At 31.2% G+C, this 17348-nt stretch overlaps 1 protein-coding gene across 1 annotated transcript in view; it reads right to left on the bottom strand.

The window, feature by feature from the left end:
- LOC129218473 (putative DENN domain-containing protein 10 B) overlaps positions 1-17348 on the bottom strand; it is a 46323-nt gene that overhangs the window by 16429 nt on the left and 12546 nt on the right. The window contains exons 3-4 of the mRNA XM_054852753.1: positions 15037-15265; positions 4969-5080 (exon numbers count right to left, since the gene is read on the bottom strand). Coding sequence (XP_054708728.1) covers positions 4969-5080; positions 15037-15265 — 341 coding nt within the window. The remainder of the gene's footprint in view (positions 1-4968; positions 5081-15036; positions 15266-17348) is intronic.

The following is a 17348-nucleotide window of genomic DNA, read 5'->3' on the forward strand; positions in this document are numbered from 1 at the left end:
CAACTGGTAGACTTTTGTTTTTATATTTTATACATTATAAACAATTATTTAAAAAAATTAGGCTTACATATTTAGGTCTAAATTGATTGATTTTTTCGCACCTTGCATGGGTGGTAGACACGGCACGGCAACGCGGTAGATATATATTTTTCGTTATGTTTATACGTAATCAATAATATTACCGAGTTTCAGCCTTATATATATATAAGACAATTTCACAAGTTTTTGCCACATATTGCAAAATTTTTTATTAATTATTGCAACGATAACTTTTTGGTAGACTCTTGTTTTCTTCTTTTAAATAAACTAATTTAAGATTTAAAAAAATTCTAGCTTTATATAAATAATGTATTAAAAACTGTCACTATCTCCCCTACTATTTGGACTGTCTGTAAAATAAATTGCTTTTATGACTCAGATTTGGTAAATTGGTTGTGAAATTCTTTGACTAATTTTGCTTCTCTTTCAGGTGTATCATTAACAACTTTCAGCATTTTAATGATCTCTTTTCCCTTTAAATAGCTTTCTTCTTTGCCACGAATCGGGATCAATTAGGAAAAAATCTTTTAGCATTTGTAACTCATCAAACTGTTTTATTTACTTTTGCAATTGATTCTATAAAGAGGAAGATCTTTACTAAGAAAGTATTCCAAATCATCTACTCTTATCTGAAATTTTTTATACACTCATCAGCTGCGTCTTTCTTATCACAAGAATTTTTTGGACAAGACTTTTCCTATCTTCAAAGTTAATTCCTTCATCCAATACCGACAAAGCTACTAGTTTATCCCGTAAATACCACAAGTGATTTATGAATTTTTCAGTCGGTGCTTCAGCTGCAAAATTGTCATTTTGTACGCTGCTAGTTTTTTAGACACATTATATTATTTAAACGAGCTTCGATTGGGTTGCTGCGAAAAACCATATCTTCATCATACAGCATTTAACTATAAAACAGCATTTAAGGGCTTTCTCTTCATGTAAAGTCAATTTAAATAGTTTTCTATACATATATAAATTTGGAAAAAATCAATTCTTTTTTTCACCCATCTGGCTCAGGGATCAGCTCTAGGTTGCCGAAAACACATCCCTCTAGGAGAGACTTCACCACCAAATATTATAACAAGTTATGAGAATTCTCTGTAGTCTTAAAGGGAAAGATCTTTCTCAACTCCACTTTTAGCTAACAAAAATATGTCAGCAACTTTGTCTTTCAGAATTTAAGTGATATGTGCACTTGATTCAAACATTATAAGTTCTGAATGAAGGAAATCTTTACACAAAATTTTGAAGCACTTAAATAATGGAATACCAGCTCTAGAACTAAGAAAGGCAAGAAATTCTTTAAAGACACACTCTGCAGTACAATTTGAAGTGCATGACAGTAGCAATCCAAATGTAATATATCATCATTCTGTTTTTGCTCTAAAAAATTGCATGCACAATTTATACAGCCGGTATTGCAAGCCATTCATCAACACATCAGTATCAAACACATCAGAATGTAGAGCAACACATCAGTATGTAGAGTATCAAACACTACAGCTTGAACAGTTAGCATTGAAGAGCAATCATCTAAGATATCATATGTAACCGAAGAAATTTCGATTCCAGTACCTAAAGATATCTCAGGAATTCTGAGCAGCTGCACAACGTTAGGACCTGAAGCTATAACGGACTATTGGCGTTCTTTTTCCAGTTACATCTGAAGTAGCTTTGTACACCAGGGAATAACTACAAAATCTAAATTTAAATTCATGAAATTTGATTTTACCTCTCGAAGATTTTCTCCTGACCTCTTAAGGGATGTACGGCAGATCACAAGGGCATTTGGATTTAAATTTACTGCATCTACATAGGCTGTTAATAAAGGAACAGTATCTTTATCCTTAATATGGCATTTGTCTAACAGTGAAGAAAGGTGAGCAGATATCAATAGTTGTCAAGCTTTTTTGCGTTGTGGTAGACCAGATGTGGGAAAAAAAAGGTTCAATAGGTTAGGATAGAGACCCATTTCCTTTCTAAATCTTGTGAATCGCAAGAAGAATTTGATTATAATAAAGGACTATGTATTGAAATCGAAGAAAATTAATTTAAAGTATAGATTTTTACATTATTCCGATCTCGATTTTTTAAAAATTTATATTGTAGATACAGAAAATACAGTATATATTTTTATGTTAGAGTAATCAAGGATTTTTCGAAATTTATATCTTAAACATTAAAAACTAAAAAAGCATTTAAGCATATTTATAACTAAAGAACGTAAATTAAAATATAGTTGCCATTACTTATATTTATAGCATTGAAGCCCTGCGACTCTGCCATACCTATTACATAGACAGGAAATTTTGTAAATCAACACCCCCAAAGCCTGGTGGAAGAAATTTGTTGTCGAAGATCATTCATTAACGGCCTAGGCCATTCATTAATAGCCTTTAGAATCCCTTGTGTCTAACTTGGTGAAAAGAAATGTTCCCCTGCCGCTTGAGCACCGCAGAGCCATATGTTTGAACCAAGGTCATTGGTGTACATGTACCCTCTTTAACATGTAAAATTTTACAGAATGAAAGTTGGAGAATGGTCGGTCTGGATGTAGCAGCATCTATTGAGGTTCAAAATTACTTTAAATATAAAACGTTAGAATATTTTAACCTAAAAATGAGAAAATCCGCAATTTTTTTTCCAAAACAAAGAAAAGGGGGCCCTAGGGGCACGTGTTAATGATCATGGATTGACTTAAAATTTTGCAAGGATCATTTTCTTGTATAATGGAACAAATTGAGGGGGCATCGCGTAAAATATCTGCAATTTCAAAATAAGGACCACCCTAATAATATATATATATATATATATTGATTGATTGCATATAATCCTATTCATATGGGCCTCTTTGGTGTAAGTAAAAAATTTTCAAATTTTGGTTATGTATTGAAATATGTTCCTTTTTAGTTCCTCTATTTAGTGTAACAGAGGTGCAAGTCAGTAGTTCAATATTTAGCCACTATGAGCAGCACCAATTACGTTAACTAACCAAAACAGCTCTAAGATTGAGAATGACAGTGGTGTAAGTCATAAAGCAGATAATAAAAAAAAACCAATATACAGCGACACATGCTTTGGGCACAACCGTAACATAAATACAACCCTGGCTTTAATGATATTTATTTAAAATGGAAAAACAGACATTAAAATCATTAATTAAAAATATCTAGTGCCAGAGCATTCCTTTCTCCCAAATGATTCAGACTTTGGACGTGTGGAATTTGCTGCAAAAGGTAAAAGCGTGTAAGTGCCTGATGACTGGTATTGTATAATGAAGTCTTGCCGTCGCAAAAATAAATTTTTGGTTTGAAAAATGAATCATTCGGAATATATTTCAACAAAAAATTTATAAAGGAACATTAGCAAGAAAAAACTACAAGCAATATGAATGTGAACAGGTTTAAAATACAATGGATACGACTTGAAAAAGACAATGTTTACAGAATGAAGTACAAAAAAACTCACCACAAATTTATTGACTAGAAAAAATTTATTTTACTCCTACAGGAAGAAAAGGAAGACCTAGGAAAGAAGGATCATTTAAAAAAGTTACCATATGGGAAGTTGTGCCCTTATGTTAGACCAGTTTCCATGAACCAAAAACAAATGACATGATGGCTTTGCTACCTTTTATCCATCCAATCCACCACGGAATTTTAAGTAATTTGACGACTGTCATATGACTTATATTTGACGACTGTTAATAATGATGAAGAGGATGTATTTTCCTTAACATTTTACTATGAGGCCGAAACAATATTAAAGAAGACGATTCAGTATTATCATTTTTAGCACTTCTATAGCAACAAACAGCAAAAGTTTAAATGTAATTTTTCAGATAAAGTCGTTGATATTTTAATGCTTAAAACATTAAGAAAATACTTAAAACTAAACTTGATGCTATTTTACAAAAATAGTTGTAAAATAAACACAAAAACAGAATATAACTTGACACTTTCTTTCAGAACTCCTATATAAGGGTTAGAAGGACAGTAGTGTAAGTCACTCAAAGCCATGTAATAAATCTGTAGACTGAATGCATGTTTTATGCTAAGTTAAGTTTACAGTAAAAAATTAGGCTTTTATATAATTAGAAATACAATAAAATAATTTCAAGATGTAGCACCTAGATATTTTAACTGGTTGTTACCCAAATGCTTCAATTACTCAAAATGTAGTTATGGTGACTTACACCACTTTCATTCTAGGCCGCTCATATAGTAGTCAATTTCATCATGTGCACTATTAAGCCCTTGTGAAAAGAAAGTTGAAAATTCTTTCATTACTTGTTTCATTACATGGCACAACTGTGTAAAGCGTATATTTTTCCGATGCAACTTAAATATGTTTTGATTTTTAGTTGGAAAAATATGATTTCAAAAACTTTCTGCAAAATTTATAGTTCAAAATCATAAAAGAAAACAAGTTACATTATCATCTAATGCGAAAAACGTACCTGAAGATGAAAGACAAAATATTCGGGAAGTGAAAGATTCTCAGTCTGCCGCAAATGATGTTTTTACCTTTGAATTATGAAACAGTAAATACATAATTCTTATGTTTTCTGGTAATTTGTTTAAGTATTTGTCATTAATAATTTCTTTTACTAATGAATACTAATTTATTTACTTAATAATAAATTTTTTTCTGTTTTTTTGTCCTTGACACTCAATAAAATCAAAAGAATATATTTGGCTGCATATTAGAAAAGGTATGAGAACGGTTGATTGATCCTTGACCCTCTCCTTGGAAAATTCCTGCACTAGCTACTATGTAACAAGACTTTAATTATATTGAAATTCATACAATTATTTAATTGTAATTAAAACAGGATTAATCATTTATTTTGCAGAAACTGATATTTCATTGGTAATAAGATTGAATGTGTAATGTGTGAACATTCAAAAACAAATATTTGCTCACCTGACAAAGCATAATAATGTGTCCAAACGATGATGATAAACAACAATCCGCTTCTTCAATAATAGTGCTGTATATATTAAAATTGTTTCCAATCCAAATGTTTTAACCACATCTAATTGATAAAAGAATAATAGAAAGTAATTAAATCATATGCTCATCTACACTGAATTTTTAAACATTGCAGCGAAAATTTCTTAACAAACTATAAAAGATAGAAAAAGAAAAAGAGAGAGTGAGAAAAAAAATAGTGGTCATGAAAAAAAAAGATTGCAAAAGAGGCACATACATGCACATAATGTGCATGCATACATACTCACTCAAAAATAAAAAAATCAAGTTAGACTGTTAAAAAGATTGATTTAACCAGTTTTGTTACTATAAACTCAAATCAGTACCTAGCTCTAAGAATAATATTATAAAGTGTCATCAACTTTTACCAAATGAGTCGGATGACACACATTCCAAAACTTAAGTCTTTAAAAACATGTGGTATCTATGTATTCTCAGAAGTTTCTCCCCTTCATTCAAGGCTGCTGTTCTTATAGAGTTCATTAATCCATTCTCAGCTTAAGCTGAAAACCATTGTGGTGCATTCTGCAGATTAGGAACAGGGTTAGTATTGGAAGATATATGACACTTTTCTTCTTACTTCGTTATTGTGATTGAAACATTTTTTGCTGAAGAGGCTGGCTTTCAAAAATATATTTACTATATTAGTCTTTATCCCTTAGGTTTAGTACATTTTATGTAGTAAAAAGGCACGTTTTCCAATATGTTTATGATTTTCTAAGCAGGTAAGAGGTATTCTTCTCTGCTTTTTGATGTATTGTAGCACTTCAATACAGGGTTGAAACAGGAAAAAATATTTGGAGGAACACACCTTTTTACAGGGTAAATTTCATAGCTGAAGAATTTTTTTTAGGCCAAGAAAGGTCCTTTACATTACTTATGCCTGCTGTAATTAAATAAGCAAATATTCATTTCATTCAAAAAAGGTGATGGGAAACCAATTTACTTTAAATTAGCATAATTTTTAAAATAAAGAACTGAATATTTTGGCAAATTCCAACTACAACACAGCTTCAAAGTCACCAATTAAAAGTTTATCACAGAATGTTCTCGTCATTCATTTTATCATAACTTCTAGGAATTTATTTCCTACCGAGTGCTCAGATTTCAGTTGCTCAAGCATGTAACTGCTTTAAAGTTTAATTTATGTAAGAATGCAAACTAAAAATATTTCGAAACCAAAAGTTGATTCTGATAGATTTCAAGACAGATTTCAGGAAAAGCACTCAAAAGATTCTGTAACATACTATTTTTTTTTACAAATAGAGAATTTTGATTTTCATAGCTACCAATTGATTGTGATAATGAAGTATGGGGATTAGCATATAGTTTAATAAGTCTAGAATACTGGAGCCAGTAGTAAGAAGAACTGGATATATTTCTCTGCCTGGGAAGGGAAAAAAAATGGAGAGGAGAAGAAATTCCATTAAATGAAAAAGTTTAGAAACATTAGATAGTCCCAGATTCAGATTTAACTTTTCAGCCAGATTTGGGCTTTTTTAAGAAATCTTCCAAACTCATAGGTTCTGGACTGAAAAAAAGAATTTATTAGTTCTTGGTACCTTTTTCTAATGGTTTAGAAGGAGAGAAACTATTTCCATTTCACACCTATCATAAGATAAGGGCTCGGTTTACAATGTTCCTGAATAACTGGAGAATTTTAATATGATATAAATGAATGGAGGCTGTTTATTAACTCTTCAAAAAAAACCTCAAAGCAAGGATTCTGCACAAGGCAGAAAGCATTGATCAGTGGTATTATTTGTCATATGCAGCAAGTGCATCAAAACGGAAGTTGTTCAAAAACAGTCGGGGGCTAGGGAGCGGCACCTCTGAAACTGATTTTATTATTATTATTTTTTTTTTTTTTTTGTAAAGTTTGGCTACATTTTTGGATTTCAATTACTGATTAAATAACCTTTGAAAAATGTGGAACCTGGCCTCAAAAATTAGAACGAATAATCACTGTAGACATCAACTTTCCCATTCAGCTATATTCTCATGAAATAAAGTAAAAAAGATACTTTTTTAGGAGAGAATTTTTTATTTTATCTTCACAAAAAAAAAAAAAGTAAAAAAAAATTTCTCAATTGATTACTAATTTTTAGCTATGAAAAGTGAGGGGGCAAAGACTTTTTTTCTGATGGTAAATGCACAATAGACGTTTTTTGCCCAAAAATTATAGTCTTTTTTTGTGAAAACCCTTATGAGGTTGAGAGAAATGGACGTAATATTTGAAATTAGTGCAAATAATATAAAAGTCAGTCATTGCCGTATAACCTCATGACCCAAATTTTGCTGGCCTGTGTTATCAAAAAAGATCATAACTGATGACTAATTTAATAAAGCATGTTTACATGTATGCAACTTTAAATGCCTTCCACTTAATCTTATGGGTGTAACTGCACAAAAAGGAATAAAAGAGATTATCTAGAATAGTTCCATTAAAAGCACTTTTTGCAAACAATCTGCAGCACATATCTAAGAAACTTTGATCTAAACCAAACACAGTCATGTGTGAAAAGTTTCATGTGATTTTTTACTATAAAATAGTTGAAATCAGAAGGGACTTTAAGAACAAGCTACTTTATTTCGGAACACTTGAAAAACATCAGAAGAAAAAAAAGAAAGAAAACTTGTTTTAAATCTTTAAAAATACAATTTGATATTTTAATTATTTGTATGGAGTGAGTAAATAGTGATTGAGGCCTTTTTATGATTGATAACAAACAAAATATTTTGTTTTAATTAAATTCTTACAGAAGAGATCCTACATTTCAATGTCAAGATATTATCATTTCACTTCTGTTATTATGCATCTTCCATTGATTTATTATTATTTTTTTAATACTTATCATGATTAACTTTTTAACTTTTATATAGTATGTTGTCACTATAAGTATGTTGTCACTAATTTTTTGTTTCCAAAAAAAGAAACATTCACAAATATAAAATTAATAATATCTTGTAGCTATTTATAAAAAAGTGATTCAAAATCATCATTTAACATCAAATTAATAAATAAATGTTTAGATAATAATTTTAATTTAAAATGCATTACAGGTATGTTTTGTGATTTTTAGTGAAACAAAACTAGCATTTTGAGAGGTGAAAGTATACTGTATAAGAAAATAGCAGCTGGAAGGAATAATAGTGACGTATTTTTGAATATTCTATCTTCTCAAAGATTAGTTAAGGCATAACAAAAATTCGAAAATACATTGTTATTATTTTTTTCGTTTTTTTTTTTTTTTTTTTTTTTTTTTTTTTTTTTGCGTATATACTATTATTTACTCCCAGGTAGGATCAAGTTAATAAACCTTGTTTTCAGCTTTTTGATAAGAGTCATTTCCCTATTCATTCATTTAGTTTAGAGCAGATTTGTTATGCAAGTCCTCTAGATTTTTTTTTTTTATGCAAATTTAATTTTCATAATACTACAGTCATAAGTATCCCTAACAGCACAGTGACTAAAGTGGGACCCTTATGTGAAAGTTGAATGACAGTTATGAAATGTGACTAAAAGTCATCAAAAGGCTGCAGCAACTTACGAATCTCAGCCCACATCAAAGTCACAAAGTGATGTCTGCAGTGACATATTTGTTTCACAAAGTGACCAGTCATATTTTAACAGTTGCATTGAAGTTATATTAAATGTGTCGCAAATGTCTCACAGTAAAACTAATGTGAGATGTCACAATTCTGTCATTTATGATTTTGACCATAATGATTGCACCAATGTCTCAGTAACTTTACCCTGGCATATTGTGCTATGAGGGATATTCATGAAAAAGTTAGTTAATTTCACGAAAATGTAAAGAACTTTACTTGGTTTTTTGGAATATTCAGATCTGAAGAATAACTTTAAGCATCTTAATCATTCTTAAAAAAATAAATTATCATTCCCCTGAAAACAAAATAAATAGTAAACATATTATAAATTTAATAATTAGTGAAGTAGTGCTCATATAAAATTAAAAGAAACAAAATAATAAAAGGAATATTGTAAAATAAGGCATGAAATATAAGGAATATGATAAATTTTGGTCAAGTACGGTTTTAAAACAAGTGGATTTTTCTGGGAGAAAAAATCAATATTTCAGTTTCTTTGTTTTATCCATGCTTGAAAAAAGTGATCATTGTAAGGAAATATTTCCACAATTGTTCATCTTGGAATTGGATGTAATAATATTGAGTGAGAAACTAGTTTCCATGGAAATTAAAAAATGCCCTCTTCAGGTTATTAAAAACATTATACCTGTCCCACCTAAAAACATATGAAAGGAGCAAATAATACAAACTAAAATAAATTAAAAAAACAGCATCAGCTTCTTGAAATTGTTTAAGTTTGCCCTTTGTCTTAGCACTTTGTCTTTAATTTGAGTATTGCTCTTTTAAATGCTCCAGGAGCTGCAGACAAGCAATCTTGGAAGAACTGCTGACATACATTTGGCTGAAACTAAAATTTCTAGAAATGCTGTAACCATAAAGGATTTTTGAAACCAGTTACGCACTGACTTCTTTTGCAGGCTCCTCATGGGTCAAAGCAAGATCAACAGAAATGAGAGCCAACTATGTACCATTTCCCTAAAAGATCAGTTAAGAGTTCATGAGTTTTGAACATTGTCCTTGTTTTGGTACACTTTACAGCAAAAGAAGGGTCCATATTTATTCTGCTAATAAGCAAAAGATCTGTCACTCCCATAGAGTTGATCATTACAAAACATCAGTTTCATGCTAAGGATACAAAAAACAATTAGTGATAGCTTCCTATTCTGATAGTTGCTTTGATAAAATCTACTGCAAAAGTAAATAAATAATCAGGGCTTATAATCACTAATCACAGATATCTATACATATATGTACACATGTCTAAACAAGAGTACAGTGGTGATTTGTGGATCAATCTCCTAGGATTTAAGCCATATTACCACCTAGAGTCCATATGACAAGTTAGATTCTGTATTCTTTCCCCAATTTTTTTTTTTTTTTTTTGCTTCTAACCTTCAATGTCTTAACTCTGCACCCAATTTTGACCATTTTTACAATTGGAAGTATGCATCTAAGACTAATGGTTGCGAAAATTAGGAATATCGCGTTGCAGGTTAAACGGGGACACACTGCATATATGTAACGACTATCAGGATCTAACTCTCATATTGTTAGAAATAGAGATTAAGGTTGACAACCAGCTTCAAAATATTCATCTGACTTTGACAAGGGTGCAAAAGACCTAACAACATTTAGTACTCTGAAAGTATCTGCTTATGTTATAGGTAAAAATTCCAATTCACATTTTCTTTAGAAATTTTAAGCAGAGGAAGGCAGGCCTGCTTCTAGAGAGAAAAGGAGTTCTTATCAAATTCATGTTCTTTGTGAGCATAACTACTTTATTGTGAATACATAAATCATTGAAATACAAATGCAAAAGACCGAACTAGAGCAAAGGACTCTTGGTTCAGCTATACTGGTTCAAGTCAGTTTATCAATCTTCAACTATTATCAAAATCATTCTGTAAATTATTCATTCTGTCACAAGTAACAGCAACTTCAGGTAAACTATTACCAATGCCAACAATTTTATTGAAGAAGCAATTTTCCTGCTTTCAAGTTGAGCTTGGGATTAGGAAACCTTATATTAATGAACCAAGGACTTGCCATATGCGAAAAAATTCAGCCTATTTTCTACAGCCATTTTGATCAAATAAAATAACGGGATCATGAACAAAAGTGAGGTCTTTCAAACTTCTGTAATAAAGATAGACAAGCTTTCTTAGAATTAGATGAAACATCTATTGATAAAACCAGGGCTGTGGAGTCAGAGTCGAACTGATTTTGGGGTAAAGGAGTCCAAGTCGGAGTCGTTAGAAAACATGTCGACTCCGGGCTTCTTTTTTTCTTTCATTTTCACCGACTCTCCTTGCGTACTTTAAAAACTGACTACCAATTGGTTCAATTACATGTATAAAAAGCTGTTAATGAGAAAATAACTGCCATTATAATAATCAGCAAGCTTGAGTGCTTACCGAACTTTCTGTAGCCGTCCCTTAGTTTGCTTGCTTTTTAACTTAACTAATAGCAACTGTCAGGAAAAATAGTGTTTTGTTCGATCTGTTATAAAATAGTAAACCGAATGTAACAATTTAGTTAGTCGAGGCCCGTAGCTTGGGTGGAAACTTTTAAGAGTGTTGGGCAAATTCAAATGAGTTCTGGCGCAAAAGCACGAATCCAGAAGATCCGATTAAATAATATATTTTTTTTTAATTAAGACTATAAGCTTGGTTCTCACTAAAAAGTATGGAACAAAATAAGTGTAAATGATTTCTTGGTTACAACACTCAATAATTGCAGTTAATCTTAAAACCTTCATATTAAGGTTAATTCTAAAGCAGCCAATAAAATTTAAATTAAAAATTTAGTGAAAAAGAAATATAGGTATAGTAAAAGCTATTCTTACAAATTTGTATACCGCTGCATTTTGTCTAAAAACTGCTCCTGGGGTATATGAGCCCTATTTTACTTGAAATTTTATTGATGAAATCTAATTAAAAATATATTCCGGAAAATTTTCAGAATTAAAGTATTTATATTTTTTATAAACTTTGAAATTAACTTAGGGTGTCACCTACCAGATGGGGGTCACCCGAGGCAAACTAAACCCTCTCAAGAACTTAGAATTAAAAAAAAGGTTTTTTTTCTCTCAAGTTACAGCTTTCAAAAATAGAAAGCACATGATTTGATCAATATCTATTTGTTAAACATTAAAGGGGGGCAAATTACAAGTAGTAATCCTTTTCAATGTTTTTTAAAACAGGGATTTTTAAGTCTTCTCACTTCTAAACTCATAACTATTGAAAAATTTGATTTTTAAATTAAATTTCTAACGTTGTAGGCATTTTGGGTTTACAATAAAATACAAAATTTTCATAGAAAGGAATTAATATTTTAATCTCTGTTTAGAGGTTTTCCCCCCTTCCCCTGAAGGGGGAGGGGGAATTGAAAAAAATACAATTTAAAAAATTCCGGAGTCGGGCGTTTCAAAATTCACAAGTTGGAGTTGGTCATTTTCCTTCCGACTCCGTAGCCCTGGATAAAACCCAGCAGTTATATTGGCTTTGTCACTTACTACACTGTACTGGACTAAAATTTGTCTCGACAGATTTAGACATCCAGATAAACACACTTTCTATTTTGGTAATAACAAATCTCTAAAAACATGCATGCTTAATTTCATGACCTAAAAGAAGCACTTAATATTTCTACTGAATGACTCTAGTTAATAGTCCACTTAGAAATCTGAGTAAAATCTTTTTAAAGTCCCACAATTTTGATATCATTAGCAAAAATATTGATATTCTTGTTGTTGTTGGCGTACTTGTAATAAACTACTACAGAAAGATTGGTGCAATTGCCTCGAAAGGTTGGACTTCTTTATTAACAGATAAGGCAACACAAGAAAGATTTACAGCACATAGAGGGGAAATAACACCCCGGGCACCGGCGGGAATCGAACCCGCAACCTCCGGCATATGAAGCGAAGCTTCTACCATAGAGCCACTGAGGCCTCATTGATATTCTTAACAGGCATTAATTAACAGAGGGACAAACTGGGCACAAGAGTCCTATTTCTTTTCAGCTTTACATGAACAAATCTTGCATTAATCAAGCTTTAAATACAAAACTGATAAAAAGAAAATAGAAGTTAAAAAAGGAATTTTGTTTCTTTTTCTTTTCTTCCCTTCTTATTTGTGGTTTCATTAAACATCCAGTTTATTGGCATAAAGATTTATCTTATAATATTACATTAAACTATGCAGATATTTGTAGAAATACAGTAGTACATACTGCATGTAAATAAGAAAAATTAGGAACCTTTTACCTATATTCATTCCACTTATATTTTTCAAGAAAAATTGTACAAATTAATATGAAGTCCATATTGAAAAAACAAAAATGAGTATTAATGTAAATGTGTACTTATCAGTTCATATAATGCCTACTAAAACAAAATAGCTTAAAATATTGTGATGACATATTTTGGGAATGATGTATTGTATAGGAAGAGGAGGGCCAACATGAACTTTAGGCCTAGGGCACAACAAATGGCTTGATAAGGCCTTGGTTCTCAGAAAAACTTTCACTGATATAATTAAGATAATAATGAGCAACAATGGCTTTCATGCTAAACCTTCTCCTTATGGGACACCATCTAAAACATCAATTCATTGAAAATGATTATTTTCAACCACTATTTGCTATTTCTCAGTCAGACAATATCCTACCAAAATTAAACCTTTCCCATTAAATACAATACCAGCCACTTTGCTTAGCAGAGCAACAAATAGGAAATATTTCTCAAAGTTGAATATTTCTTGCCAATTAACAGCCAGAAAAAAAAATGGAGGGGGATATAGTTAAATTTCAGAAAAGAATATAAAAACTGTTAGTCCCTTTCTGTGGTCCGTTAAGTCAGCCAGAACTTTTTTAAACTGATCTCATTGGCACAATGCCTTTATAACAAAGTTTTTTAGTCAATTTTATGTGCTATTTTTTCCCTCATGCAGTAAAGCTTGCATAGTAAGTAGATGGTCTATGCATTTTGCCATAGATGAGACATACCGTATTTTCCTGCGTATAATCCGCGGATTATCTGCTGAAAAAGGCGAAGCTTATGAGGCGCGGATTGTATGTGATTTCTTTCCCCTTAGCACCAACGCATTGAACCTCAATATTTTTACAGTAGGATTCACCGATCGAGACTGCACGCCTACTGAATGTTTATTTTACCAAGCATGCTTGTTCTTCCTCGCTGCCTGCCTGTATGTTGGTTATTTTACGTTGCTTGAATGTTCCTCTTGGCAATTTAGGTCATGTAAAATAAGCAAGATTACAGTGAAATAGGTAGCCATTTTGCACAAGATTAAACCGTTTGCTCCTTTGTCTTGACTCTTTATTTTTCAAGTAATTAGCGTACTATAAATCTAAAGAAGTTCTTCTGCCCTTATATAGAAGTTTGGTAAGACCCCATTTGGAGTATGCTGTTCAGTTTTGGTCTCCTTATCTTAAGAAAGACATTAATGTATTGGAAAGGGTTCAAAGGCGGGCTACAAGGCTAATAAGTGGACTTTCCCACTTAGATTATGATTCCAGGCTTAGAAGGCTAAAAATGTACAGTCTTGAGCAAAGAAGAGATCGAGGGGACATGATTCAGCTGTTTAAATTTATTAAAACGAAAGATCTTACGGGGCTAAAGTTTAGCACTGAAAACAGGACAAGGGGTCATTGTTTTAAGCTATTTAAATCTCAGGCTAACATGGATATTAGGAAAAATTATTATTTTAGCAGGGTAGTGGAACCTTGGAACAGCTTACCGGAAGAGGTGGTAATGAGCAAAGGAGTAGACAGTTTTAAGAGGACCATTGATCTTCACTGGGGATTGTAAATTGACTAGGACCAGTCTAGCTGGGCCCAGAGCCTGTTGCTGGTCGTCACTTTTATATTTGTATTTGTATATAATCAAGATTTCAAGAAGAAATCATTATATTTTAGATTATATTTCAGATTAATTTTGATTATGCCTTCAAAGTAATTACTTTTTCATGTTTTTGGTTTAGTTGCTCAAATGGTATGTTAAATTCAAACTTTATTTTTTTACATCGTATTATCTGCGGATTATACAAAGCTTTTTTTTCTTCAGATCGATTTTAGGACCTGCAGATTATAGGCCGCCCATGGATAATACGCAGGAAAATACAGTAAATGAATTAGAAAAGGAAGTCATAGAATTTTTTAAAAAATCTCTAGGGCATTATTGCTCAAGACCAAAGTATTTTTGTAATATTAATGTAAAATAAATCTTAAATATTTTTACTGTACAGAAAACAGAAAAAACAAAAATAATGTAAAATTAATTGAACAACAGATTAAGAAGGGAAAAAAACACTGCATTTTAAGAAAGGGATTTCAAAAGAGGCAAAAGAAAGAAAGAGAGACTACTACCTTTTGCAGGAACCGAAGAATATACACTAATTTCATCAAACTGCTGCACAAGAAATGTGCCATTATCTTCAGATGAACACTTGCCTTTCACAAGAACAGAAAGGTACAGTTGTAACATATCTGCTGGATTACCCGTTTGGCAGTATGTTTTACTAAGTATTCGAGACAAACTTTCATATTTTTCAGGATTGAAATCTCTAGTTTGAAGTACCAATACAAATTGTTTAACCTAAACAAACAAAACAAGTCACATTTAGGTAGTTAAAAGTAGTGAAAAATGTGTCATTCAAAATAGCATTGTTAAGAGTCTTATTAAGATATAGATTTTCTGTTTTTATTTTTTTATTAAATCCAAACAAACATATGAGAAAACATAAGAAATATAAAGGATTAAATTATTAACATTTCCCAAGAAAATGACAAGAACAGAATTTATAACAGCCAAACTTTTCAAACAGAATGTGAAAATGTTAAAGGCGTTGCTGGAGTAAGCCTGAGACATTTTGGACCAGATGCTAAGTCCATGGGGAAGTTACTCGATGATCTTTAGTCTGCATTTAAATATTTTGAGATTATTTTTTTCAGCAAAAACATCTTTTCAACCTAACAAAAGACAACACAAGCACTTTTTTTTTGTCTTCTCTTACGATTTATTTTTAAACTACAGTAAAATATTTGTATTGAAAAATGATGCTTTTTCTTTTGACTCTTGATTAAGTACACAAAGTCGACGTAAAATGAAAAAATGCATATCATTCTTGAATGATAGTGCTTTTTAAAATGCCTTTTTTCTAAATCTTACTTAAATTAAGATACAAATAATTATTGACAAAAAATGGCAAAAATTCGTAAATCTTGCAACATTTCTCTGAAGGAACAGTTGCACCACTATTAAGAGTGTGTTTTTGATCTATGCTCAATTTTTCAGTATTTTTTCTTCCTTTTGTCTATGCAACATGCCAAGAGTAGCCTAGAATGGTAGCAAAAGTATTTTTTTCTTCCCATCAGCTTGGCCTCAATTGGGTCAGAATAGCTTTAGGTTCAGTAGGTTATCTTAATTATTAGGTCTCAGACTGGGAAATTGTTTGTATGAAAAATTCACAACAAATGATACAAAGCTCCTTTCTTTTTTTTTTCAAACACCAGCAATGAGACTCTTTAACCCAACAAATTTTGAGGGAAAGCCGTTTTCCTGGACTGTCATTAGTTAAGAAATATTAACTTAGTTCCTGTTTCAAAAGATCTTCTAGAGATTAGGAGTGAGTTCTGGATTTTGCTCGTTTAAACCCAAAGCAAACAATGAGCTGCACAAAGTTTTCTAATAGCGCATTTCAAGTCTTAAAATTTATTAGCAGTAAGTAGTTAATTTATAACAGACCCAGCAACTAAAAATGTATCATATGTGACAAATTATACGATAATTTCAAATAAATACGATGAAAACAGAATTTTAACATTTTGACAAAATTTATTAAAAAACAAAACTTTTATGCATTTCAGCCAAAGGAAGGAATACAGTAGAAGACCCTTAATAATGCACACCTTGGGACCAGAACTTTTACGTTATACAGGTTATTGCGTTATATAGATCATTTCACAAATTTTGAGGCTAATATTCAGAATATATGTGTATATTAGCACTTCAGAATCTGCAATGATTATTGAAGCACTCATATTACTATTATTCATTCACACGTAAAAAATGTTACAGGATCAAAAGAAAGCAAATTATCCTGCACTTTTGCTGGTTTCATAGTGTGCATAACAGCTGCATTTTCAAGAGCCATCTGGTATTTTCTGTTAACTATGAGTACTAATTTTCAATTTAAAAGCTTTGAATTAAGATGGAAAGATAAAAATCTTTCCAGATTTAATTTGCCTAACAATTTTTATGTTTGCAAAGCAAAACAGGGATTTTTTAAACTTCAAAACCTATTGTTTACTTCTGAAAAGTTGTGCAGGGTTTATAGAGAATTGCGTTATGTAGGTCGGTGTTATAAAGGTATTCTACTGTAATACCACCCACCTCAATACTCTTATAGAAGTTTAGTGCCCCAATGGCACATTTTCTACACTAATTATCTCTGAAAATAAAAAACTTTCAAATTAATTTTACAAAAAACATCAAAAAGTGACATTTGGTCAAAACTTCTATGCAATTGGGTCATATCAAGAAATTGTGCAAAAAATTTCAATTTTTTTTTTATGTACACTTTACTCCACTAATAGCACCTCTTCCACATTACTCATTGTTTTGGTCCAAACTAGCTTGCAATAGCTTTAAAAGATCAATAACAACGGGTTAACACCGA

Source organism: Uloborus diversus, chromosome 3, assembly GCF_026930045.1.
Source record: "Uloborus diversus isolate 005 chromosome 3, Udiv.v.3.1, whole genome shotgun sequence".
In the NCBI taxonomy this organism is placed as follows: Eukaryota; Metazoa; Arthropoda; class Arachnida; order Araneae; family Uloboridae; genus Uloborus; species Uloborus diversus.